The sequence below is a fragment of the Psammomys obesus genome, unplaced genomic scaffold, assembly GCF_907164565.1.
Source record: "Psammomys obesus unplaced genomic scaffold, mPsaObe1.curated_primary_1811, whole genome shotgun sequence".
Classification (NCBI taxonomy): Eukaryota; Metazoa; Chordata; class Mammalia; order Rodentia; family Muridae; genus Psammomys; species Psammomys obesus.
In genome coordinates, this window is record NW_026585742.1 from 7,586,137 (window position 1) to 7,613,990 (window position 27,854).

A 27,854-nucleotide genomic window follows, 5' to 3' on the forward strand; every position below is an offset into this window, starting at 1 on the left:
GTGTGTGTGTGTGTGTGTGTGTGTGTGTGTGTGTGTGTGTGTGTGTGAACATATGGACAACTGGTGGATGGTGCAAACTCCAAAGAGCAAGCTCCAACCATTTTACATACATACACTTATACACACCTACATATTGGGTGGATGGAGCAAACTCAAAAGAGCTAGCTGCAACAACTATCTTTTCTCCTACAGCTTATATATTCCAGCAAAATCAAACAGTATAAAAGTCACAATGTGGTTTCATTCCATGTTTCTTTAAGTGAGGAATTATAATGAGTATAAGTAGCAAAACATCATGTTTTCCAATACCATCACATGATCAGATGTTTTACGTATTATGGGTGAAAAACAAATGTGAAAAACAAATTATTCCCAAGAGCCCACATACATTTGTGACTAAGCAACTTGTTATAGATTAACAAAATATAAGCAAGTGAGGTAATTTCTTTTCCAGCCAGTCTTTCTTTACTGGCAGGCTTAATTTGCAGCTAAAAAGAAAGAATTATCTTAAAAAGTAGTCTTAAAAAATCTTAAAGGAATCACAAGTCTAAACTTTTATATAAAATCAATCAGCCATTTTTACTTTAAATCCTAAAGTGCACATCTACTCATTAACAGTTTTAATTAAAATCATATCAGGAACCTGAGGGTACAAGAAATTAATCATCACCATACCAACTTGAGAGAATCACATCAGCCAGTGCCATTTGGGGTACTGTTTTGCTCGCCAACCTCAAAAACTTTTCTAAACCTCAAATTGTTCCTCAAGATTTTCTACATCAGAGCCACTGACAAAAACATCTTAACCTAACTTTCTAAAGCTATTTAAATCAAATCAGAAATTCTGTGAAATCATTAATTCATCTAAACAATATTATTTTATGAAAGTTTATCTTCATATTGATATGCAGGAAAGTTGCCCAAATGAGTAGTCAGTCACCCAGGAAACAATCACAATCAGACTATAGGCAGTGAGGGTCTCCTTACGACTGATCACGCCATGCCAAAAATATGTGAAAGACAGCAGTAACAAACACGAGAAGGCACAGCAGCGCTAAGAAGCAAGCCAGAGACAAAGCTCTTGGGGCTGGGCCTTTTGAAAAGTTCTCCAATCCCAGCCATGAGAAACTGTAGTCTTCCCCAGGGAGCTCACCTGCCCACAACAGCTCCTCCTACATGGTATCTGCCATTTCTACCTTTTAAATTAGTTAATTGAAGCGTGTGGATTTTTTTTCTGGGCAGAACACACAGCAGATCCTAGATGTTTAAAGATGACTGGAAGCAGAAACAGACAAAATAATCCTATCATAATTTGTAAGTTTATAAGGAAATTCCATAAGGAATTATTTTCAACAAAACTCCTAACTGAATTAGAAAAATTACTGGCCAGTTTTTTTTTTTTTTTTTCTGAGAGACCTGCAACCTACAATGACTGACAGCACTAACATATAATTAAAACGGTAATTATTATGTTACAGAATTATATATCATACATTTATATAGCAGAGGACCTGAGTTTGGTTCTCATCACCCACATGTAGTGGCTCACAAAGGTCTGTAACTCCAGCTCCAGGAGATCCAGTGCCCTGTAAGAGTTTTGTGAGTGCCCACGTTCATATGCACATAGCCAAACACAGACACATAAAGATAATTTTCTTTAAAAAGTATATCTTTAAGAAAATAATCTATAGCAGTAGGCATAGTGGTATATTCTTTCAGTCAAGAGGCTGAGGTAGGCAAATCTTTGTGAATTTGACGCCCACCCAGTCTACATAATACATTATAGACAGCCAGAGCTATCCAGTAAATGAATTTAAAAATGAAAGACAGAAATCAGTCTATAGTTTGGGACTAATGGTATCACTCGATGGTAGAGGACTTGCCTTCATTGATCTTGGAATTCTACTGCTTAGCATCCTGAATAGCTGGGATTACAGGCCTTGGCCTCTTGATTCAGGCCTTTTGTATGGCAGTATTTCTACTATCATTACTTTGTATGAAATTTAATAGAAAAAATAGTATTTTATTTTATTGCAGAGAATATAGGAATATATGTATTTGTCACTCTTATGATCTACTCTTTTCTATCCTAGTGTATGCAAGACTCCTAGGACCACAAAACATTACATCCATATTTTCAAATGATATAGTTATATAATATATATTATAAATATAATTATATTTTCAAATTATATAAATCAGTATATATTTTTAACTGTACTGGGAAAATGGTAGACCCAAAACACACTTCTGATCATATAACAGTTTTCTAAAAACTTGAGTTTAAAATTGTCATATAACTTTTATCAAAAATGTTTTAGTTAAAACTGTACACATCTATTATTATTATTATTATATATAATTTACTAAACCAGGTCAAAGTAACGGATATATATATCACCTCAGACATACATCGTTTCTTTGAGAATATCAATAATGCTCTTAACTATTTTAAGACAGTCAAGTAATTGTTGTCAACCATATTTTATTTCAGAGAATATAGGACTACATATTTTGCTATTTTTATGATCTATTCTAAAATGTTACAGTTTTCTAACCCTCTCCTAAAGCTAGAAATGTGGTTCAGTAGATAGAGTACTGCTTGTCAATCATGCACAAAGCCACAGGTTCAAGTGCTGTCACTATAGAGACTGGACTTGGTGGCACATGTCTATAACCTGAGCTCTTAGGAAGTGGAGGGAGGGGGGACAAGAAGTTCAAGGTTGTCCTCAGCTGGAGAACAAAGTTAAGGCTGGCTTGGAATATAGAATACCTGTCTCAAACAACAAAAATAAATAAATAAAGGTCCCTTGAACTACATTAAATATATACCACGCTATATGTAATGGCAAAAACCCACATTTTCTTAATTTTGTTTAAAAGCTAGTATATTTGTTGAGCTATGTTACATTCAGAGCTGGAGAGATGGCAGCATGGTTAAGAGTTCTGTCTGCTTTTCAAGAGGACTGGAGTTTGATTCCCAACACCACACGACAGCTCAAAAACATCTGCAACACCAATTCCAGTGGAGCAGACACTCCTCAGGCCTCCTTGGCACCAGGCACACACACAGTGTACAAGACATAGGTATGTAGGCAAAACATATAAAAAAAATATTTTTTAAAAAAGATATGATGCATTCAATAGTATCAACTTCACTGTGTATAAAGAATGACTGTTGGTTTAAAGCAGAAATTAAGATTTTTCTCTATTCTGTAAATTCCAGGGAGAAACACATCTTATATTTCCTAAAAAAGCTTCAGTGGAACAGCTGCAGAAAATCCGTGACCTGATTGCCATAGAGAGAAGCAGCAGATTGAGTAGATCAAATAAGAAGGTGGAATTTTCTCAGCAACCTGCTGTCGTCAGGCCTCCTCCAGAGCAGTCTGAAGATCCTACTAGGTTAACACAGCACTCAGGAAACCAAGCAGGGCAGCTACCAACTGTGCCTTCTGCTCCGATGGTAGTATTAAATTCCAACATTCATTTTTTTCTGTCAGTGTTGAAACAGCAAAAAATAATTATTCCTGAAGTCATTTCTCAAATGTTCAAATGTTCTTTGTTTTAGAAACTCTGACTCCTCAAATTTGTTAAGCATTTTGAAAAGTTTCAGAGTTACAGCAAATGTGGGGGAAGTGTCCACCTTTTCTTTTCCTTCTTCTTTCAGTTCCTTCAGACAGTTTAGACAGTTTCTTGCTTTGTAGCTCAGGTTTACCTTTGACTCATTAGTCCTCATACTTCATCCTCTTGAGTGCTGGGATCGTAGTTGTGTACAGTCATGCCAGCCTGTGTATATTATGGTGATTAGTTGACTGCCTCTATTTTATTTATACTTAGACATAAACAATGTCTGTATACCTCAGATAGTTCTCTAGCAGCAGTCTAAGAAAATGAGTCCATCCAAGTCCAGCTGGGTGAACTAATGAGTGTATTGGGCTTATGAATGATGCCTAATCAGCTGTGTCACTGAAAAGTTCCACTCAGCATGAGTCATGGGTGAGCTGCTCCCAGAAGTTGTACAAAAGGAATCTATTCTTCAGTTAGTTTTCCGGCGATCATTTACTCTGGTCATTCCTGGCAGCACTTGTAGCAGGTTAGGGCATAAGAGGGAGAGAAGGTAGAATCTCAGGTAATAGTCTGTATTTGTTACAGACCCTTACTATAAAGGCAGCTTTATAGAAAAGGGGGTTTTTGTCGAGCTTCTGGGTAAAGAGTCTTAGGGTCCATGATAACAAATAACAAGATTGCAGCAGGTGAGAGACAAAGGCTGTGACAGGTCACCTCTTAAGCTATACACAAGAAGCAGAAACCTCCAAGCTTGCCCCCAGTGACACACTTCCTCCTGCAAGGCCACACCTTCTAAACCTCCAATAGTGCCAACAGCTAGGCTCAAATATTCAATATCAAGACTTATGGGTGACAACATCACATTCCAACCACCACAGAGCCAGGCAGTGGTGGCACACACCTTTAATCCCAGCACTGGGGAGTCAGAGGCAGGAGTATATTTGAGTTTGGGGCCAGCCTGGACCACAGAGCAAGTTTCAGGACAGCCAGTGCTATGCAGAGAAACTCTGTATCAAAAAACTTTCTCTGTATCAAAAAACAAAACAAAACAACCAAACAAATAAACCCAGCACATGTTCTAATGCCCTTTGTACACTTTTCTTCTGTGGAGAACTGGCCCAGTCTTTTGGAGGTCTCCTGAGTGCTGGTCATCACAGCTTCTGTGATAGTAGTGGCCATGTCATGCCTGGAAGACAATATTTTGTAACAACAGGAAATACCTGGTTTGCAAAAATTCCTTTTACTAGAGGTTATTGAATATTTTCAGTTTTTGCTGTCAGAAATGTTGTGATAATTTCCATAGTAATTTTATGAATAATGAGTTTATAAACTTTTATTTACGTATTTTAATTTTAGCAGAATACCTTGTCTCTAGCCTCCATACAGTAGACCTTCACATGATCGATTTTTAAATCCACCCATCATCTTCTCAAATTGGCTAATTCTGGACCATTTAAGCTCTTCTTTCCTTGGCAGGAAAAAGATTGAGAGTCTTTTCTTTGTCTCCTCCTGGAAGACCCCAAGCTGCTCCTTTGAATAAAGGTAGTAGGTTCTGCCCAGCTAAAAGACAGATGCACTCTGTTCTCTCTTGTAACCCCTACTGAGTAGTTTTCTCATTCATTCATTCATTCATTCATTCATTCATTCATTCATTCATTCATTTTTGTTGAAAGATTTAACTCCTTGGTCTTCTACAGAAAATTTAATTCCTCTAGCCTTTCTCATTTTTTTTGTCCTTCAATTTATGAAACCTGTAAGTCCTTAAAGTACTTGTTTCTCTTATCTTCATACATGTCATTGGTTTATAGTAATAAACCTAGCCAGTGCTTATGAATGGTTCATAGAATGGTGACTGTTGGATCATCGAAGGTACCAGGAACTAGCATATGTGAAAGCCTTGTAAACTCTGGAGCTCTCAGAGGTTTTCTTAATGAAACGATTATTCTTTATCTAAAGTTTCAGATCTTTAGTACAAAATTTTGACTGGAAGACTAGTAACTCCATTTTTTTGAGACAAGGCCTCACTTCAGCCTGGATTGGCCTTGGACTCACTATCTTCTTATCTCCAACCACAAACTGCTGAGGTTATATGCATAGGCCACCTTGCCTGGCCCCTACATTCATTTTTTAGTGTGCATTTTACCTGTAATACAATGTTGACTACAGAATCCAACGGCTGCCTATTTCTACATTATATGTTTCTATAATAATATTTCATATACGGATCTTGTAAAAATGAAGGGGTAAACTGAGCATAAATGTAAAAGCCCCCATGAACTCTTATGTCTTCTCCATGTGTGTAAGCAGTCCACTGAGTAACAACTTAGGTCTATCAGTTTCTAGAGATGTAGGTACAGATACAGAGCCTCACTTAACACCTTTCTTTGATTTTGTTTTTTTTTTTTTTTTTGTTTTGTTTTGTTTTGTTTTGTTTGTTTTTCAGTACAGTTTCTTTGTGTAGCCCTGGCTGTCCTAGAACTCACTTTGAAGATCAGGATGTGTGTGACTTCAGAGGTTTGCCTGCCTCTGCCTCCCGAGTGCTGGGATTAAAGGCATGCACCACCACTGCTGGCCTTTCTTTGATTTATAGCTTTGAAGTTTTCTAATTATAGTGTCAGAATGTATCTTTTTAAGATTTCCTACTGTCTTTTGTTTAATTAGTATTAAAAGTTTAAAATGCTCAGTGCTAACCATTCTTACAAAAAAGCTTGAAAATATTTATATGTACTCCTGAACTAAGTACTTCTTTAGTGTTATAGCTCAGGCTATCTCTTCTTACTCCTGTTCATAACTGTGCAGTTCAGGCATTATGTAAGACATAAATAATGACAGCTTTAAGATGCTCTCAGTCAAAACAAAATGTAATTATTACCAACAAAAATTATACAGCTAAATACTATTAGTGGGATAGTATTTATCAACTCCTCCTTGGTTTTTATTTTGTTATGAACAGCTCTTGGTTGTCCATGAATTACTATAATACACTTTTTCTTGTATTGACCTCACACTTGGTTGACCTCAAATTTGGTATACAGCTCTTCTTATCCTTCTGTTCCCACACCCCAAGTGTTGAGATTACAGACATGCATCTGGAGTACACTTCTTAAAAAAAAGATTTATTTACCTATTTTTATGTATGTGAGCCTGCATGAGTTTATGTTCTCCACATGTATACAGGGGCCAGAGAAGCCAGAAGAGTGTATCAGGGCCCCTGAAACTGGAGTTACAGACATCTGTGAGTTGCCATGTGGGTGCTGGACCTGAATCCAGATCCTCTGCAAAAGCAGTAAGCACATTTTACCACTCAGCTTTCTCTCTAGGCCCTGGAATACACTTGCCCTTTAAATATCATTTCATTTAAACTTTTAATGATCAGATTTTTTTTTTTCTGTAGGAGAACTTAGCAATTATTTTTACTATCATCATTTGAGTGGTAAGACCAATAGAAATTTATAATGAACTAACATCAAGGCATAAGAGACATACTTTTAAAAAAATTTAACTTCCATAGAAGCTAAATAAATTCTAGTAAACTTTGCAACTATTATTTTAGCTATTTCAAGTAAGTTTTTAAAGTTTCAATCAAGATGCATATAAAATTGTTAAGAATTTTTCATAAATTCTTTCCCTCTAGAAATTACTATCTGTTTTATATAAGGATATATTTTAAAATAATTGTTATAATTTGTGATTATTCCATTAAAATTATTAAATTATACAATAATGACAAAATCGCACACACACACACACACACACACACACACATATATATATATATATATTTTTTTTTTTTACAGTGTTAGGTTGGCAGCCAAGGTAAACAGATGTTACACTACTGAGTCGTAGACTCTCTGAATTCATTAATTTTTAAATCTGTCTATCTCATGAACCAACAATAAGGCAACTTCTTAGTCTGGATCTATTTAATAAGAGAACTACTCTATTTGGGTATAAGAATTTTAATATTCAGTAAGTTGCTGATCTGCCACTCATAAATGTCAAACATACATTTACATCTAGAAATCACAAATATGAAGGATGGTATTAAAGTGGAAGAGAGCTGGTGGGCTTGGAAATTGTTGGTTCTTTGCTAGAGGACTGAGGGCGCTCTGCCTGCGTCACTGATTTGACTGAATTGCGAGCTTTGCACTTTCTTTATAGAATCCTAAATATTTCACATCAGAAAACCAAAATAATTGGAAGTATGAATAGTGAAGAAAAAGCCTTTTTGGTTTCAAACAGATTTCACATTTTAAACTTCCATTTATACTCCAAATAACTTTTCCTCTGTCAGGCAATTAGCTGCTGTCTCATGTAGCATTAGTACATGGTTACCCAGCTGCCATAGTTGCCCTGCAATCAACGGCCTTCTATTTTTATGGCTTAAGCCCCCCTTCTTGGGCCAATGAGTATGTAACAAAATAAGGCAAGAAAATAAACTTTATTATTCAAGATCATTTGAATGCCATTAAAACTACAATGAATGAGGTAATTTCCAGATAGAAAGGAAATAAAATGAAAATAAAAATACTCTAAATGAATCCTTACCCTCTCAGTGAATGAAAATCTGCATTTAAGAGAAAGTACTTTTAGTATTTTAATAAACCACTTTAAGTATTTTATTTTAATAAGAATCCTTTCAAATAAAAATGGAGGATTTTGTTTTTGCTTTTATATCAGTTTTGCTTTGTAACAATTTCTGTTTATGTTGGTCAGCATGTTCTCCGTGTTGACTTTACTACTGCTTCATTACATCCCCATCCTTCTTTGGTACTTAAGAATCAACTGTGAGCCAGGTGTGGTGGCACACGCCTGTGATCACAGTGTAAGTCCAGGAGAGCCGAGGCTACACAAAGAAACCCTATTTTGAAAAAACAAAACCAAACAAACAAGCGAATGAATGAATGAATAAATAGTGTGACTTACTGTTACATTCCTAGTCAGTAGAGGATCAGTAAACATTGATGGAAGTAAACAATTGGATCCCTGTGTACACGTAGACTACTTGATCCTTCAGGGAAGTAGCCTTGTTTGTGTCAGTCTCAGTTATTTTTCCAGTGTCTGATTCATTCACAGACAGATACTTGATTCACTGTGGTGGATCTATGAATATGTGATTCATTCTTTTCTTGTCCTTCCTTTGTTCCTTCATTTTCCCTTTCTTCATTTTCTCTTCCTCTTTTTTCTCATCTTCTTGTGTGTGTGTGTTTGTATGTGTATGATACTGAAGATTATACATACGTAGGCCTCATGCATGCTAGGCAAGTGCTGTATCACTGTCCTCAAATCTTTTTACCTTTTAAAAATGTTAAGACAGGGACCCACTTAGTTGCCCATTCTGGCCTTGACCCTAAAAATTCTCTGACCTGAACCTCTGCAGTAGCTGGGATGCAGGCCTAGTCCACTGAGCTTAGCTACTGTTTCTTTCTTGTACAAATATCCCAGTGCTTAATGCAATGCCTGGCATAGTATATTTGGTAATGAATTGCTAATCTTGTTAGATGTACCGTGATTGTTCTTGGAACTTTTGTCTTTTTTTTCCTTTTATGTTTGTGGTAGGGTCTTGGTAAGTAGCATCTGCCTCCTGATTAATGGTTTCTGTGTTATGATATTTTATAAAGTATATTAATTTTACCCTTCTACAGGATTAGTTTGGTTGGGTATAAGTTCCTTGTACCTAATTTTTCATCAGGATTTCAAAACGTGTGCTTGATGTGTTTTCGGTGAGATGTTTGATACCTGACTCTCCACCTTCCACCTCATACACATTTAATTTTTCTTACTACTTAAAGGCCTTTATGGTTTTATTTTTTAAGCCCGCTGGTATGCAGTGTTGTAGTCTAGTTATTTTTGTTTTTCGTGCATCCTAGCTCTTCAGCTATGTGAAATTTGCTTTGTTATTTCTTTGAGATGTTTCTGTTTTCCATTGTTTGTATTCTTTTCTAGAATTCCTCCTAGATTTGGAAACTTTGTTTTATTCTAAGTGTCTCTCTTTTTATGTCTTATCTTTTGATTGGTATTTTATTTATTTATTTTTTATATTTTATTTATTTATATTCATTTTACACCCTGATCTTAGCCCCTCCCTCCTCTACTCCCAGTCCCAACCTCCCTCCTTCTCCCTTCGTACTCCCCTATTCCATAGAGAAGGGGAACCTCCCCATTAATCCACCCTAGCTCATCAAGTTGCATCAGAATTGAATGAGTCCTCTTCTCCTGTGGCCTGGCAAGGCAGCCCCTCCAAAGGGAAGTGATGAAAAAGCAGGCAACAGAGTTCACGTCAGAGACAGCCCCTACTCTCCATACCAGGGAGTCCACATGAAGTCTCAGCTGCCCATTGGCTACCTGTGTAGGAGCCTAGGTCCAGAGCATGCAGGGTTCTTGGTTGGTGCTTCAGTCTCCACAACCTTCTCTGGGCCCTGGTTAGTTGGCTCTGTTGGAGTTCCTGTTACTTCTGGGTCCTTCTACCCCCCCACCCCCACCCCACACTTTTCACAAGACACCCTACACTTCATCTCATGTTTGGCTGTTGGTCTCAGCATCTGTGTCAATCTGCTGCTGGGTGAAACCTCTGAAGACAGCTTTGCTAGGGTCTGTCTTTGAGCATAGCAGAGTATCATTAATAGTGTCAGGGGTTGGCTCATTCTTATGGAGTAGGTCTCCTATTGGGCCAGGCATTGGATGGACATACCCTCAATCTCTGCTCTGTCTTTTTCCCTGTATATCTTGTGGGCAGGTTAAGTTTTGGGTTGAAGTTTTTTATCTTTCTTTTATACAATTATTCTATTGTTTGATCATACCAGGGCCTTCTTTATTTCAGTGTTTAAATTTTTATTCCTTAGATCTGTATTAGAGCTTTTTGAATACAGATGGTTCCCACTTTAAAGTGTTCAACTTACAAGTTTGATATGAATTTTCTACTTTACAGTAATATGAAAGAAATTCAGTACATATCCAGTAGAAACCATTTCTAGAATTGAAGTGTGTTCAGTGTTTTCCTGGACTAGAGATACATAGCAGATACTCTAGCAGTGATGGACATGGCCAGTGAGCTGCAGCTCCACCAGTCTCAGCATCCTGAGGTCCAGTGTACCATGTCACTAAGCTGTGATACAATAGGGAGACTAAATCCCTTTTCACTCAAGATATTACTAACTTGTAATAGGTTTTCCAGGATATTACCCATTGAAGGAATATCTGTATGATATGTGCTCTCATATTTGAAGCATACTTCTTTTCAGTCTCAGCTGTGTTTTCCATTGTTACTGTAGGATTTGCTTTTCTGATACTAATTATAACACATCTTTTCCCTGGTAGCTCATGCCAGTTTTGTAGACCCTTCCACACCTGGCAGAGCTTACAAGCCTGTCAGCTACATTCACTTCCAGCATCTGTAGTGAGGACAAAACATGCTACCTTTGGAGTATACCAGAAGACCCTGGTATGGACTTGATGGCTAATGTTAGACAGGGGCTCTAAGCATGCAGTGTCACTGCTAAGGGGCAGGCTTCTGTGGTAATGAAAAGGGGGAAGAAACACTGTTTCTCTTGTGGACTGTGCCCATCCATTTTCCTTCCTGCTGCACAGTCCTTTGGCTCCTCAGACCTTACAATTATTTTGGAAACTTTTTCACTTTCTGTCAACACTTGGCAGGTGGGCATTCTGTCTTGCTTTTTTTCTTTAGTCCATACATATGCCTTTCCTGTTGTAGGTATGTACTGACATTCTTGATTTATGATCTCATAAAAATCATGTCTTCTTTGTAATGCTGTATGTTACAAGGGTTTGGAGTTGAAAGATGCACTGCTCCGAGCACTATCTTGATCAGAGCATATGATTAGGAATTCAACAGCGAATGTATATCCTTAGTAGGACGTACATACATACACAGTGGAAAATAGACAAGCACAGATGTAGCTAATACTAATATTGTAAAGGTATCCACATAATTGTTTTTGTTGAATCCATATTGTATCTATGAAATCATAGAGCCACAGCATTTTTAGTATATTACTTTTGTAGCATTATAAAAAGCTAACTTTAGTTTTTTTTCTTCTTAGGTTGTTGGTGATTCAACCATCTTAAAAGTTCTTCAGTCCAACATTCAACATGTGCAGCTCTATGAAAATCCTGTCCTTCAGGAGAAAGCATTGACTTGTATCCCAGTCAATGAACTAAAAAGAAAATCTCAAGAAAAGTTATTCAGAGCTAGAAAGTTAGATAAAGGTAGTGGCTTCCGTAATGATTTATTGTTAATTGTGCCATCATTGCTAAATAGTAGTGCCTTTAGCTATGTGTGTACAATATAAATAGATAACCTATATATGTATGGATTTTTAAGAAGTATAACAATAATGGACACATATTTGCTTTTTAAAAAATATGTTGTGGTAACAGTAATGTAAAAAATTTCGTATACTACCCCTTTCAGCATTCAGTTCCTTGCAATTGAGAACTTTTATTCTGTTACATAACCCTTATCGCCGTCCTTTCTTTTTGTCGTATAAAATGGAAAGTCTACCCACTAAATGGTTATGTTCTGCCCTTTGCTACCCCCAGCTACTAGCAATCAGTGTTCTACTCTCTGTCTCTGATCTTGACTGCTCTATTGCATATAAGTATTTTGTGGTTGGCTTATTTGGTTTAGTGAAAGTTACCCAGGACTTATTCATATTAAAACATACCACAGAGTTGTCTTCTGTTGTGAAGATGGATGATCCATGGTGGACCTGTGTTGCTTTCATGTTTAGGTCTTGTGATACTGTGAACGTGGACGAACAGATATCTCTTTGAGACCTGGTTTTAGTTATTTGGTGTTTTAACTTGAAAGTGCTAATATGTTAATTCTAATTTTAATATTTTTGAGGAATTACCAAATTTTCCACAGTGGCTGTACCGTTTTTGCCCTACCCATCAGCAATGCACAGAATTTCAATTTGTTCTCATCTTCACCATCAGATGCTTTTTTCATACGTAATAACCATGTTAGTAGAGGTGAGATAGCATCTCATTTTAGTTTTAATTTGCTAATGATGTTGAACATCTTTTAATGGAAGTTTGTGTATCTTTCTTGAAAAAAATGTCTATTTAACATTTCTCTTAAAGGTATTTTTAACCTGAATATGCATTTTTATTTTAATATTGGTATATGTATGGATGTGGGACTTTATGGAATATACAGCAAGTATTAAATGGTATTTTGATGAATGTCTTTTTACTATGCTCAGACTGAACCTATTGTCTTACATATGTTAGACAAGTGGTCTACCACAGTCTTTAGTGTTTAAAGTAAGGTCCCAATAGCTTCTTGATCTTGCTGCCTCTGCCTCCCAAGTCCTGGGATTGCAGGCATGTTCCATCATGTCTGGCTTTAGTGAGTGTAACAGAATTTAATCCTAAAAGGTAGGCAGGTTCACTTTTGTTTATTAGATATTATTTATTGGTGCAGAATAATTTCGCTACAGTTGTCTTTGTATAATCTCAGGGTTGCTACTTAAACCAAACAACCTCTTTGCCTCTGTTTCTTCATTTGGAAATAAAAATAATTAAAAGAACAAATGAGGTGGTACATTTAAACAGCCCCCCCAAAATAATTTGACCCTTATGATCATTTGTTAACATTAATGGTCTCAGGATTTTAGTTGTTAATTTTTGCAACTGTAGGGCTGTTGCTTTTTTGTGTAATTGATATTTATCCAATTATCTAACTGTTTGGAACTATTTTTTTAGGAACTATTTTGGAGAAAGTGGTTGTCCTTTCTCCTTTATAATGAGCATTTTTAGTAATCTGTCTTCAAAGTAGTACTCATTTACATACACTGCAGACACCTTTTCAAATGGTTTCATTTCTTCTGTCCATAGTGATAGTGTTATCTTTCATTTCACTTTTCTATATATTGTGATTACTTAACGTATTGCTGTTATTTTTTTTTTAGATCAAAAACAGGAAAAGTAATGTTCTTTTTTAGCCTTAATGTGTTCTTTCCATGATGCTCTTCATTTCTTCATGTACGTTTCTAATCTGTATCATTTTCTTTTTTCCTGTTCTAAGATGAGAAATATATTGAAGGATTTTGAATAACATCCTATTTTTGAATAACTATACCCCTTATCTCCATAGTACCCCCCAGACTAAGGCTAGAAGGGCTCCAGCAAGCTGGACAAATTGACTACACTACACCTCAGACAAAGCTGAGAAAGATGTTGACAACTCTCAGTTTTGTTGTAAATTAAACATAAAACAGATGTGGGGCTATATAATGTTTATTATTAGTCCTAAATTTATCATGGCACTAATATCTATCAAAAATAATAAGACACAGACACCTGTTAATTTTATAATTGCCTTATTTACCTTGGTCCTAGCAAATATTCCTACCTACACTGTCTAAATCACCTCACCATCCATATCCCAGCCCCCATCCAATGCTATTCTCCTTAACCATCTTATCTTCCATCCATAATTTTTTAAATACTTGCTTTTTTTTTTTTTCTTCATCTGGGCCTTTTCAGGCCATTATTGGAGTCCTTCCTCCCAGCCCCACTAAGTTTCTTCTCTAGGCTAACCCATCATGGCATCCTCCTTCTTCCTCTCTTCCCGACTGTCTCCCGATTCTCATGATTCTCTCAGCCTCAAAACTTAAGGAACATTAGCCACACCTACCCCATTCTTCCCTACCCAAGTATAGGCCATTTAATGAACCAGTCAGGTATAATGTTTTAGGCAGGTTTACACAAACAAGGATAGGTGTATCTTACATGCAGTAACCAGATCTTGAGCACCAGCAATTAGCATTAGACCAACTTCCAACACAGTTTATTTTTAATGTGACTATGCCATGAGCATTGTACTGGAAAACTTATACATTATTGAGGAAAAGTAAGATGCTCTCTCAGTCAGTCCTTGTTCCCTCCATATAGTGTAGTTCTTCAAAATTCGTTCTATAAAAAAGTAATTAATTTGTGTGGCATTTATAAAAATGTATTGCCTCATATATATTCAGTTCCTTAATAGTTTTCATTTATATATCAGGGACATCTTGTTAGGTCTCTATAAAACACTGTAGTACATGTATATTGAAATGCTGTAGTATATATATATATATATTTAATCTCTACAGTTACCTATGGATGGGCACTGGGATTGTTGACTGCTTCGTGTGTGTGTGTGTGTGTGTGTGTGTGTGTGTGTGTCTGTGTCTGTGCACGCGCGCTGAATGCTACCTGGTGAAATGCTAATGAAACTTGCCTCCTTGTCATTGAAGAAATTTCCTCTTGCCAATGGCCTATGGTCTTCTTTCATAGAAGGGCAGAGTATTTGTACTTCTGATACTGATGTTACTTTAACGGGGTGGTCAGTCATCACTTATTTGTGAGGAGGTTTTATGTGTTCTAGATTGATTCTATTCTTTGCTAGACACATTAGAATTTTGCTACCCCTGACCTCAATGTTCTTTATTAGTTCATTTGGTGTATCTTCTGAAACCAGGACTTTTAAGTGACTTAATTTTCCATTACTGGCTTTATATTATTGGTTGTATCTTTCTTTTAAGAAAGCCTTCTCAACCTGAGGAAATGGCTTGAGAGTAAATTGCTTGCCACACATGAATGAATTCCTGAGTTTGAATTCCCAGAATTCACACAAGACTGATGTAGTAGCATCTATCTATAAGCGGAACACCTATAGGAAGATGATTGATGGAAACGGGAATACTAGAAGCTCAGAGTAACAGAAAAGAGATGCTGACTCAAACAGTGTGGAAGGCTAGGATCCACACCTGAGCTTGTCTTCTGTGCACCATGACACATGCATGCATAAATGTGGATCACACGCAAGCCTGTGTGTACTTGCAAGGCCTTCTCTAATCCAGTTATAAACACACTGCCTGATAACTCTTTTTGTAGTACTCTGGAGAAAGGCTGACTTCTTTAATAAATGCATTTAATAAAGGCTTTAACAGTATCAGATATCCAGGTAGCTACTTGTCTCAATTTAATGGCTGGCCCATTCTCTTAGCATTTTCATGTGTTTGTTATTGGTTTTGAGATACTGTTTTCCTGTGTATCTAGACTGGCCTGGAGTGCTTCTTGCCTTAGCCTCCTGAGGGCTTGGGATTACAGGCCTGCACCATCACATGCAGTGCCAACTTTATCAAATACTGTTGATTCACTTTAAAACTTTTTTTACTGATACAAAGGACCTGGCTTAAAAAGAATAAAGAGGTTTGTCTATAAGTACTCTTTCTTGTTTCATTGATATATTTTATAGTAATGAAATATTTATTCAAAATTGTAATTAAATTTACCTTAAAAATTTTTCACAATGCACTAAAAAAAAACTAGGCTATTTCATAAATATGCACATCATCACTAATTAGAGTGGTCTTTGGGTAAATGACAAGTAACCCTGTACTGTGTAGATAATATACACAGTGCTGATTACCTTGTCAACCACTGAACAAGCACTTATTGCCATTGTGGTTCTTGATGAGAACTGTACTAGCTGTTTTTGTGTTGTTGTGTTGTGTTTTTGGTTTTTTTTGTTTTTTTGCAGTGCTGAGGTGAAACCCAGTGCCTTGCACATATCAAGCAAGTGTTACCTGTTTGAGCTAAGTTGCCAGACTCTGTTGCATTTTTAGTGCATCTTCTTTTTCATGTGAATTCTGTAGTACATAGAATTTTGTGGGGGGAAAAAAAAAACCTTTTATAATTTTAATTGGGGTTCTATTTAATTTCAAATTAATTTGTGGAGAATTAACAAATTTAAAAGCAACAAGTTTTCCCATCAGAGAACACTGTGTATTGCTGATTTTTGAAATATATCAAACAAAGCTATGAGAGAATACAGTACAGTTGACCCTTGGTCAACATGAGTTTGAACTATACATGTTCATTTATAAGTGGATATATAAATTAAGAAAATGTTTCATATGTCACATGCATGTACATGTATATCATAGTTCATTTTACCATTGGTTCTGTTTTTCTGTACACATAAATACAGTGTTAAAAGTTAAACTTAGTTTGGGTTGTGGTTCAGTATTTACTTAGCATGTATGAGACCCTAAGTTCCATCCTTATCAGTAAAATTTTAAAGTGTAATCCATCAAAAGTTAATTCATACAAGCAGACTACAATGATGCCAATCATACTTGAGAAATTCAAGCAAATATAAAGATGCAGTACTGTAACTGCCTAATGTTAGCCATAGTGTCAGTGTCAAGTGTCCCAGCTTTTTATACGGAGCAGTAATGGGATGGCATTGACAGCCAAGTGCAGCAAACAGAACCTTTTTGTTGTACCTATAAAGGCCTCTTTCAGCAATGACAGTGTGTTTCTTTTTAAAGTCTTGTTTTTTATATGCCTTTGAAGATTTTTAAATTACTTCACATGCTGAGATTTTTAAGAACTTAATGTAAATTTACTACTTGATTTTAAAAGATTAAGTACATTGCAAATACCTGTTAATAAAGGGCTTAGATGACTTTTAAAAAGTTTTGCAGGAGCTAGAGAGGTGGCTCAGTGGTTAAGAGCACACTGGCTTTTCTTCCAAAGGATCTGGGTTCAATTCCCAGCACCCAAATGGCAGCTCATAATTGTCTGGAGCTACATGAAATAAAAATATTTAAAAAGAAAAACAAGCCAGGTGTCCTCTGGTGTGTGCCTTTAATCCCAGTACTTGGGAGGTGGATCTCTGTGAATTTGAGGCCAGCCTGGTCTACAAAGCAAGTCCAGCCAGTCAAGGGTACACTGAGAAACCCTGTCTTGAAAAACAAAACAAGACATAAAATAAAACCAACAAATATCAGCACTCCTAGTGTTAAGGAATAATATTTCAAACACCTGTGACTAACATCATATGGTTTAGATTTTAACATTATACTATGTTTTCTTCATTAATATTTTTACTTATTTTAATAACAAAACATTAAATGTAGAGATAAGTGTAGCCAACATTAGCTACTTTATGAGTTCTTTCTTCCACTCTTCTCCAACCCTTTCAACCTCCTAACACTAGATGAGAGGCCAAAACAGAATCGAAAGGAAAGAGATTCCTGAGTAAAGTCAGAAGTCAGAAAGGGGACATCATTATCATTAGACTACTTCCTGCTAAGTAGGGCTGTTGAATTCCTTGGAACAAGTTTCATCTTCGAAGTCAGGATATCTAATTTTCTTTTGTTTCTTCGTTGCACACCACTTAAACTGTGACCAATGGCAACCAACCTACAACACACCCCACTTCTCAGGGCCCTAGCATTTATATACCCTCAGAAAAGTCCCCAGAATTCCAGATACCACACAATCACAGAAACTATCTGCAGTTGGCAAAATGACGACCCCGCCAGAGCAAGAGGTAAATCATCATCAGCTTCTGCGAAGCAGCCCATATCCCCACACCTAGATTCAAAGGCAAATAAGTAGCCCCAGATCCCCACACCCAGGATTAAAATAAAAACATATTCTTATATTTCTGTGTCTTTTAAAGAATCCAAAATTTTCACTGCAGATGAGGGCTCACAAGATGGCCCAGTGGGTAAAGGTGTTTGCCTCCAGTCTGATGACCTGGGTTCAGTTACCAGAAGCCACTTGATAGGAGGAAAGCTCTAATTTCTGAGAATTGTTCTTTCACCTCCAGATGGATGCAAAGCCACTCCCACCTCCAAGCAAATAGATGTAAAGCTTATACACACAGGACAGGAGAGCCTCTTGTGTTGTGCCTCCCTGATTTTGAGAAAAGCAATGGTCTTTAGTATGGTCAGAGGGGCTGACAAGATACCTTAGCAAGTTAAGCCACTTGCCACCAGTCCTAACAAGTTGAGTATTTTCTCTGAGGACCCACATATTAGGAGGGAACCAATTTTTACAAGTTGTCCTCTGACCTTCTGAGTGTGTTGTGGCACACAGTGCCACGCATACACACACACACACACACACACACACACACAAGTAAATGTAATTTTTAAAATAGATATGATAGGAAATGGTGCTTTATTGATAAATTGGGCAAAATATTTTGTGTCATGCTTACTTGTTGGGGCTATTTTGTATATTCTAGATATGCTTGTGTGTTTATGTCTTTTGGGATGCTTGTATATTGCACAGTTGAAACACTCTTCCTTGCATGTTTTGTTTTGTTTTTGTTTTTAGATACAGGGTTTCTCAGTGTAGCCTTAGCTGTCCTGGACTCAGTTTGTAGACCAAGCTGGCCTTGAACTCACAGAGATCCAATTACCTCTGCCTCCTGAGTGCTTGGGATCAGAGGCATGTTCTACCACGCCCAGCTTCCTTGCATGTTCTTTGTGAAAGCTTTTACCATCTTGCATTTTCATATATTTCTACTCCCAATTTGAGCATAAAATATATAGAAGTTTTGGATTTTGTGGGCTTGAAACCTTAACTGGTTCTCTCCTAACTTCCAAGGTACTAATATAAGCGATGAGGACTTCCTTCTACTGGAGCTCCTGCACTGGTTTAAAGAGGAGTTTTTTCACTGGGTGAATAACATCGTGTGCACCAAATGTGGTGGAGAAACTAGGTCTAGAGATGAAGCATTGCTGCCCAATGAAGATGAGCTGAAATGGGGTGCAAGCAATGTGGAGGATCATTACTGTGATGCCTGCCAGTTGAGCAATCGCTTCCCAAGGTGGGTATCTGCAAAGTGAGGTTATGGGGCTAGCTAAGTGGGGTGGTTAATAGGGATTTATTATTAAATTAGGATTTTATTCTCTATCTTAACTGGACTTGATAATTCTTTAGGACAGAGGTCTACACAGTAGACCAGCAGACTAGACCCAGCTATATTCACAGTCTCTGGCTTGTTGGAACACAGCCACAATGACTTAGTTACTGCTTCTGTGACAGTTTTCAGGATACAGCAGAATTTTTGAACACTGATGACTATAAGATCTAAGACCAAAATATTTATTGTCTCCTTTTCTGTCTTTTCTGTCTGTCTCTTCATTGTGTGTGTATATCTTTGTGTCTGTGTTTTGTGCAGCCTTGGCTGTCCTGGAACTTTGATCTTCCTGCCTCTATCTGTTGAGTGCTGAGATTGCAGACATGTGTCACAGTGCAGTTTATCCAGTGTTGGGGACTAAACCCATAGCTTTATGGATGCTAGGTAGATGCTTTACCAGCTGAGCTAATCTCCAGCCCTTACTGTCCCCTTTTATGCAAAGTTTGTTGACTCCTATTCTAAAGTATAAAATTTTAAACATATTTATACCATTTAAATTCTGAAAGTATTGTGGTATACGGAGACAATATTAATAATAGTGATATCATTATGATAGTAAACACAGTATTGTCTTTATGTTGTTTTTAATTATCAGATATGGGGGTAAAAGTAACTTATAAAGGCGGAAAGTTATCTTAATTAGGACTTTCTCTGTCCCAGCCTTTCATATCTAGCTCAGTCTCTGCATTTTGTTTTTCTTGTTTGGTTGATTGATTTCTTTTTAATTTTTTTTTCTTGTTGTTTTTTTCTTTTTTGTTGTTGTTTGGTTGGTTAGTTTGTTGGTTGGTTTGGTTTTCTGAGACTGAGTCTTGCTGTGTAGCTCAAACCATTATCATCTTACATGCTATAGTCACATGTATGTGCCACTGAGCTTGAATAATTATATCTCCATTTTAAACTTGGGAAATTAGAAATTTTCAACTTACTTTCTCCAACTTTTAGCTTATAAGCCTCTTGTTAGATTTTCTTAAGAGGCAACACTTAGGAAGTTTAATTCTGTTGCCCAGGAGGAGAAGATGCAGTGTGTTTGAAAAGCCTGTTCTGTAGGACTTTAGGACTCAGTCCTGTCCTAATTTGGAACCAACCCTATTTTATACATGAAAGAATGTATAATACCCAGTGGTTATCTAAAACCAGCTTTGTTTTGTTTTTCTTCGGCATACATTTACACACCACAATTAAATTAGCAATATAGTACAGAGTTGTGGTACTGGCTAGTGTATTTATGCATAGTATAGTGTATTTTCTAATCATTTACCTGATATACTTGTGGTTGTTTCTTGTACAAATTTGGAATAAACAAGTTTTGGGGTTTTGTTATATTTTTTAGTGCCAAAGCAGAACTTGAGACCTCAGTGTTGCTGGTACAATGCTTCACCACTGAGCTATCACTCTTGGTCTAGTCCATTTGACTTGACCCAAGACCAGAATGCTCCAATTCTTTGTTATGTCTTAATGTAAACTTATATCTCTTTTAGAGTACTAAATTCATTTAATTTAGCTTAAACTAAGGGTCTGCTCAGAAGATTTGTCTTTGCAGAGACAGTTCATTCCTGGCACTACTTCTTTTTTTCCCAGGTCTAGAGCTAGCTTTTTTCTTCAGCATAAGCAATGGACACATACCAGTCTTTCTCATTGCAGAGTGAAAATCTGAGTGCCCTCCATTCTTCTGATAAGATTGTACTTGAAATAACTTTTGGGAGGATGCTGCAGATATCATGCTTGTAAATTAGAAAGCATCTTTAAGTGTGTCCAAAGAATTCATAAAAATCATTATTAAAAAGAAAACTGGAATTTATACTAAATTAAAATCTGCGTATGGGTGAGGAGTTCAGGTGTGTGTATATGCACAGATGTGTTTACAAGTACACAATGAAAACCAGGGAGAATGTCAGAAGTTCTGTTTAATCATTCTCTGCCTCATTCCCTTAAGATGGGCTTTCTCACTGAAACTGGAGCTAGGCTGGTGTCCTCCTGTCTTCATCACCCACAGAACTAGCTTACAAGTATGCATGGTCTCACCCAGCTTTTTACATCAGTACTGGATCCAAACTCTGCAGCAAGCATTCTTAACCCCGGAGCCATCTCTCCAACTGCTAATCCCCACAGCCCTGGTTTGGGTTTGGGTTTTTGGAGGCAGGGTCTCAGGTAGCACAGGCTGGGCTGGAGCTCTGAATGCAACCAAGAATGACTTGAATTTCTAATCCTCCTCCTCCCCCCATATACTACTTTATATGGGGTTGAGCGAACCAAGAGTTCATTCATGACAGTTGAGTATTTTACCACCTTAGCAAAATCCTTGCCCCTGCCTCAAGCTAAATTATGTTGAGCAGCTTTTAAAGCTAATTACCTTTTGAACACAGTAAGCTAATTTGATTGCAAGAGAACCATTGAATGTCTTAATCACATTTCTTAGAAAGCCTGTCCATCTAAAATAAATCTTATTTTTTGAAACCAATCAAGATGAAGACTCTCTTACTATTTCCCACTTCTTACATAAAATTCCATTCATTCTGCCCGTCAGTTGGCCATCAGGCTCAGCATCTGCTTTGACAGTCTTCACGGCAGAGGCTTTCAGAGGCCTTCTGTGGCAGGTTCCGAGGTTGTTTCCTGTTTTCTTCTTCTGGCTTTCACAGGCCCTCTGTAGCAGGTTCCTAGGTTGTTTCCTGTTTTCTTTTTCTTCTGATGTCCATCCTCTTTGCCTTTCAGGATGGGGATTGAGTATTTTTAGTTAGGGTCCTCTCTTTTGCTTAGTTTGTTTAGATGTACAGATTTTAGTGGGTTTATTCTATGTTGTATGTTTATATGGGTGAGTGTATACCGTGTGGTGTGTCTTTTTGCTTCTGGGACAACTCACTCAGAATGATCCTTTCCAGGTCCCACCATTTGCCTGCAAATTTCATGATTTCCTTATTTTTCATTGCTGAGTAATACTCCATTGTATAGATGTACCACAGTTTCTGCATCCATTCTTTAGTTGAGGGGCATCTGGGCTGTTTCCAGCTTTTGGCTATTACAAATAAAGCTGCTACAAACATGGTTGAGCAAATGTCCTTTTTGTGTACTTGAGCCTCTTTTGGGTATATGCCTATAGAGCTGGAAAGGACAGGAACTCCACAAGGAGAGCAACAAAACAAGAAAATTTGAACACAGGGAACTTCCCAGAGACTCATACTCCAACCAAGGACTATCCGTGGAGATAACCTAGAACCCTGACAATGCAGCCACTTCTGATGAGAACTGATAGATTAAAATCAGAAAGAAGGAGAGGAGGACCTCCCCATCAGTGGACTTGGGGAGGGGCATGCATGCAGAAAGGGGGGGAGGGTGGGACCAGGAGGGGGCTTATGGGGGGATACAAAATGAATAAAGTGTAATTAATAAAAGTTAAAAAAAAAGATGAAGACTCTCCTCTGCAGCTGTTACATGGCTTGTATTACTGATACTGAGTATGATGATTTGGATATGCTAATCAGTGCACTTACCTTCTTTGAAGTGATAGCACCTATTTTTAATTAATACTAAAACTGAGTGGTACAGTGAACTATACTCAATAAAGACAGTTCCGCTGTTTAAGCATGTTTCATATAGACTAGCCTTGTTTAGGCTAGGTACTTTAATATTTTAAAATAACATACTAAGAATCATGATTTGTGTTTACAAGTGATATAAATTCTTTAAAAATTGGATTTTAATCATGAATTACAGATGTTGTCTTTGTTATTGTTTTAAACCAGATATAACAACCCTGAGAAACTTTTGGAAACAAGATGTGGACGCTGTGGCGAGTGGGCCAATTGTTTTACACTGTGCTGCCGTGCATTAGGGTTTGAAGCTCGCTATGTGTGGGATTACTCAGGTACAGCATGGGTCAGAGAGAGGAAGGGAGAGCAGAAGAAGGGAGAGAGGACAGGATAGGCTTGGAGTTGAGGTTTACAGCCTAAATCCCTCTTTTTCTTTCTACCACCTGAGTTTTCTGTTTACCTTCTAGAACAGCAGTAATAGCCTCGTAGGCATTTTTAAAGCACTATAAGATTTGTAGCACAGCTACTCTGTTCTTGCTTCTATTCATGACATTCACAGTAGCCCTGTTCCATGTAGCTAGGAATGTGTAATAATGTGCTGTAGAGATCATTTTTAGAGGGGTTGCTGTAGTTGACATAGTAAGCCTATATGCATTCCACACAAGCACTCTTGGAAGCCTTGGTATTTGATATTTCTACATTTAGAAATGACTCATGCTATGTCCATGTTGAATGTTTCTTTCCCTGTTCCAGAGTTTACCTAGTGTTTCCACTGTTATTTTAGGATTAGTTAAAACCTTCAGTTTAATAGTCTTTTCTCAGAATCAAATATTTAGCCTTAAGCAGGGCATGGTGGCACATACCTGAAGTCCTAGCACTGGAGAGAGGTTGAGGCAGGAAGATTGAAACCAGCCTGGGTATCCATTTACCTATTGATGAGACTCCATTTCAAAACCAAATCTAGACCATGAATAACCAGATAGCCTGTTAGGCCTCCTTCTGGGTCCAGAGAAAGGTTGTCATCTCAGAAGTTACAGCTTCTCATTCCTTCACAGCTTAGTAGTTTTCATGCTCTTAAAGCTTTGCCTGCCTCTTTGACCTCCCCACCCCCCAAGGGAGGAGCAGTCCTGTTAGGCCACAGAGGAGGACTTTGCAGCAGTCCTGAAGATACCTGATAAAACAGGGTCAGATGAAAGGGGAGGAGGTCCTCCTCAATCAGTGGACTTGGAAAGGGGCAGGGAGGAGCTGAGGGAGGGAGGGTGGGATTGGGAGGCCACAAAATTCTCCTGCTAATTAACTAAAACTTAAATATTAAAAATTAGTTTATTATGTGATTCTTAGAGGATTACACACAGTTACCGGAAGATATTCTTGCGCTTTAAACTTAATTTGTGTTTTCCTTTTCTTTCTCTTATTGCACTCGAGTAGACCATGTTTGGACGGAAGTCTATTCTCCAGCTCAGCAGCGGTGGCTGCACTGTGATGCATGTGAAGACGTCTGTGACAAACCTCTCCTGTATGAAATAGGATGGGGAAAGAAGCTTTCCTATATCATAGCATTCTCTAAAGATGAGGTAGGACATAAGAGGAAAAAAGATCCAAAGATAAAATACACATCTTTTAAAGTGTATTTGACCTAAGGATCATATACATTTGTAGTCTGCTGTTTACTATGTGTCATTTGTATACCCCATAAACTCATTGTAATCAGTGTTTAACTCTGTGGTTTCACCAAGAGATGTTTGTATCCATTTATCTATAGATGGATATTGGGTGAGTTCAGTTTTTAATATTTTAAGTTAAGTTGCTACAAACATTCAGTTATATGCATGTTTTTTTCCTCTCTTTTTGTTTTTTGCCTAGAAATGGAATGGTTCCATCTTTGTCCAATAAATTTTGCAAGAGATTAGCATCATTTTATTTTCTTTCCAGCAGTACATGAGACTTCTTGGTTTCTGCATATTACTTTTTAAATTTGGCCCTGTCAGTGAGACCACAGTTGTGCTTCCCCAATGACAACAGTGTGTTGGAACATGTGCTAAGTTTCACTTTCCAAACCTGTGTCCGCTTTGCCACTTTGTCCATTGTGTGCTTTCTTCTCTTCTGAGTTTGAAGTTTCTTTTTATATACTTAAGTTGTTTTTTAGAATTGTGAGCTGCAAAAATTTGCTTGATATGTGCTAAAGAAAAAAATCAGAATTCAAGTTTAGAATGTTCTGGTACAGATTTTACTTTTCATGTATCTAAGAAAGTTTTGCCTGCCTCATGACAATGATTTTCCCATTTTCTTTTGAGAGCTTTACAGTTTTAGTCTGTTGAAGTTATTTTGAGTATCTAGATAATGAGCTGTTCTGGCGTGGTCGGCAGGGAAGATTGGACTTGTGTCCTCTCTGCCAGAAGTCAGTTCTGTAATAATATAGTAATGAGGGTAAAGTTTTGTTTGATTAATTCTTCAGTGGCAGCAGCTTTAACCTATGAAAACCAAATATTCTGAAGACTTATTTATCAGTACTGTGTTAAAAAAAAACTAAAATGTATTCTTTTCAATGTCTTTCACATTCATTTTGTTTTACTGTGATAGTTGAGGTTGGCCTTGAAGTCCTGGATCTACTTCAGCCTCCTGAGTGCTGTGTTAGGGTTGTAATCTATCATGCTCAGTTTTTTTTTTTTTCTAATTGTGTAATATTCTCAACTCTGGTTTTTAAATTTTAACAAAAGGTGATATTTTTCTGAGTTACATGTAAGTTTCTTGTATTGTAGCTATTTATAAAAAATAAAGGACCAGTGTTATTTTGTTAAATAGTTGTGTTTTGTAATTATTTCCAGGTAGTTGACGTCACCTGGAGATACTCTTGTAAACATGATGAGGTGATATCCAGGAGGACCAAGGTTAAAGAAGAGTTGCTTCGAGAAACTATTAATAGACTTAATAAGCAGGTATGTGGTGGCTGTCATTTTCAAGAGGACATTTGAAATCTTAGTATAATCGGGAATAGCCAGTTTTAATTCTGAATTTACTTACTGAGACAAGGTTTCAAGGTAACCTTGACCTCAAGTGCTAGAATAATATGTGCAACACCACACCTAGGTTTTAAAAATTACTTTTATTCTTTCAGAATTTTATATAGTGTATTTTGATCACATTCACCATTCTACAACTATTCCTAGAGCCACCCTACTCAACTTCGTAGCCTCTTTTTTATTTTTTATTTTTTTATTTTTTTTTTGTCTTAATTTATTCTGACTAAATACTTTTGGATATCAAAGGCCAGCTTTGACATCACAGGGTTAAACTGAGGCAGGTCATAGAGTCGGTGACTGATCACCCACTTTCTTTGGAACTGCTTGTTGCTGCTGAGGGGCCTTGTAGCCATCAAAGAGAAAAAGGGAAGAAAGTAGGGAAAAGAATCATACACATACATATACACACATACACACACCCATACACATTCACAAATTGGGTAGATGGAATAAACTCAAAAGAGCAATCTCCAATCAACTTTACATACATACACATATGCACACATACATACTGAGTGGATGGAGCAAACTCTGAAGAGTGAGCTACATCAACTTTATTTTTTTCTCCCACAGTTATATATATCCCAGCAAAGTCTTTCAAGCAGTACAAAAATCACAATGAAGTTTCATTCTATTTTTCTTTAGGTGAACAATTATAATGAGTAGACATAGAAAAAAACATGCTCTCCAATACCCTCACCTGATCAAATGCTCTACGTAGTATGGGTGAAAAACAAATTATTCCCAAGAACCCACATACATTTGTAACTAAGCAACTTGTTATAGATTAACAAAGTGTAAGCAAACAAGGTAATTTTCTCAGCCAGTTTGTCTTACTGGCAGGCTGCAATTTGCAGTTGCAAAGAAAGACTAAATCATTTTATTATTTATCTTAAAAAGTATAGATTTATATACTTAAAGATTTATAAAAATCTTTAAAGAATCACAAATCTAAACTTTATATAAAAAATAGCCACTTCTTTAAATCTTCACAGTGCATATCTACTCATTAACAATTTTTATTAAATCCTATCAGGAATCTGAGCACAAAAATTAATCATCACCTTGATCAGCAGTCCAGCTTGAGAGAGTCATGTCAGCCTGTGGTAATGTGGGCTATTATTCTTACTCACCCATTTCAAAAAGTCCCTAGCTCAACTATTAAGAGTGTAATTTTCTGAACTTCAAATTATGCCTCAAGATTTTCTACGTCAGGGCCACTGAAAAAAACATCTTAAGCTAACTTTCTAAAACTATTTAAATCAAGTCAGGAATTCTGTAAAATCATTAATTCATCTAAACAATATTATTTTATGGAAGTTTATCTTCATATTGATCTGCAGGAAAGTTGCCCAAATGAGTGGGCAATCACCCAGGAAACAGTCACACCAGACTATTGGCTGACTATAGGTCTCCCTACACCCGATCACACCATGCCAGAAATATGTGAAAGACAGCAGTGACAAACACAAAAAGGCACAGCAGCAGTAAGAAGCAATCCAGAGACAAAGCTACTGGGGCCAGGCCTCTCCAAAGTACACCCATTGCAGGCATGAGAAACAGTGGTCATCCCCTGGGTGCTCACCTGCCACAGCAGCTTCGCCTGCATGGCATCCACCATGTGGGTATGAGGCCTGTCCTTGGAGCTTGATCTATACCAGGAACCACACCCTTAAGGAAAATGGACTTTCTTTGTCCCAGCAACTGTCAGTTACCAATAGCTCCTTAGCTAGTGGTGGGACTTCATGCCCACATCCCTGCCTCCATGCTGGCATGTTGCCAGTCTTGACTTTGTACTGCAGGTCTTGTGCATACTGTCATTACTCTGAGTTTTATATGTGCAGCTTCCCTCCTGTGTCTGGAAAACACTGTTTATAGTCAACACCTCTATAATTGTCTCTTACAACTTTTCTACCCCCTCTTCTTCAGTGATCCCCAAGATAGATGTCCCATTGAGTGCTGAGAACTCTGCAGTCTCTTATTCTCTCTGTGGATTATGTAGTGCAC

The 27,854-nt window shown here is 37.2% G+C and overlaps 1 protein-coding gene across 2 annotated transcripts in view; it reads left to right on the forward strand.

Annotated features, from left to right (window-relative positions):
* Ngly1 (N-glycanase 1) overlaps window positions 1-27,854 on the forward strand; it is a 47,561-nt gene that overhangs the window by 7,290 nt on the left and 12,417 nt on the right. For both annotated transcript variants that reach the window (XM_055599070.1, XM_055599071.1), the window contains exons 3-8: window positions 3,227-3,463; window positions 11,628-11,793; window positions 18,988-19,210; window positions 23,041-23,162; window positions 24,256-24,401; window positions 25,653-25,763. In XM_055599070.1, coding sequence (XP_055455045.1) covers window positions 3,227-3,463; window positions 11,628-11,793; window positions 18,988-19,210; window positions 23,041-23,162; window positions 24,256-24,401; window positions 25,653-25,763 — 1,005 coding nt within the window. The remainder of the gene's footprint in view (window positions 1-3,226; window positions 3,464-11,627; window positions 11,794-18,987; window positions 19,211-23,040; window positions 23,163-24,255; window positions 24,402-25,652; window positions 25,764-27,854) is intronic.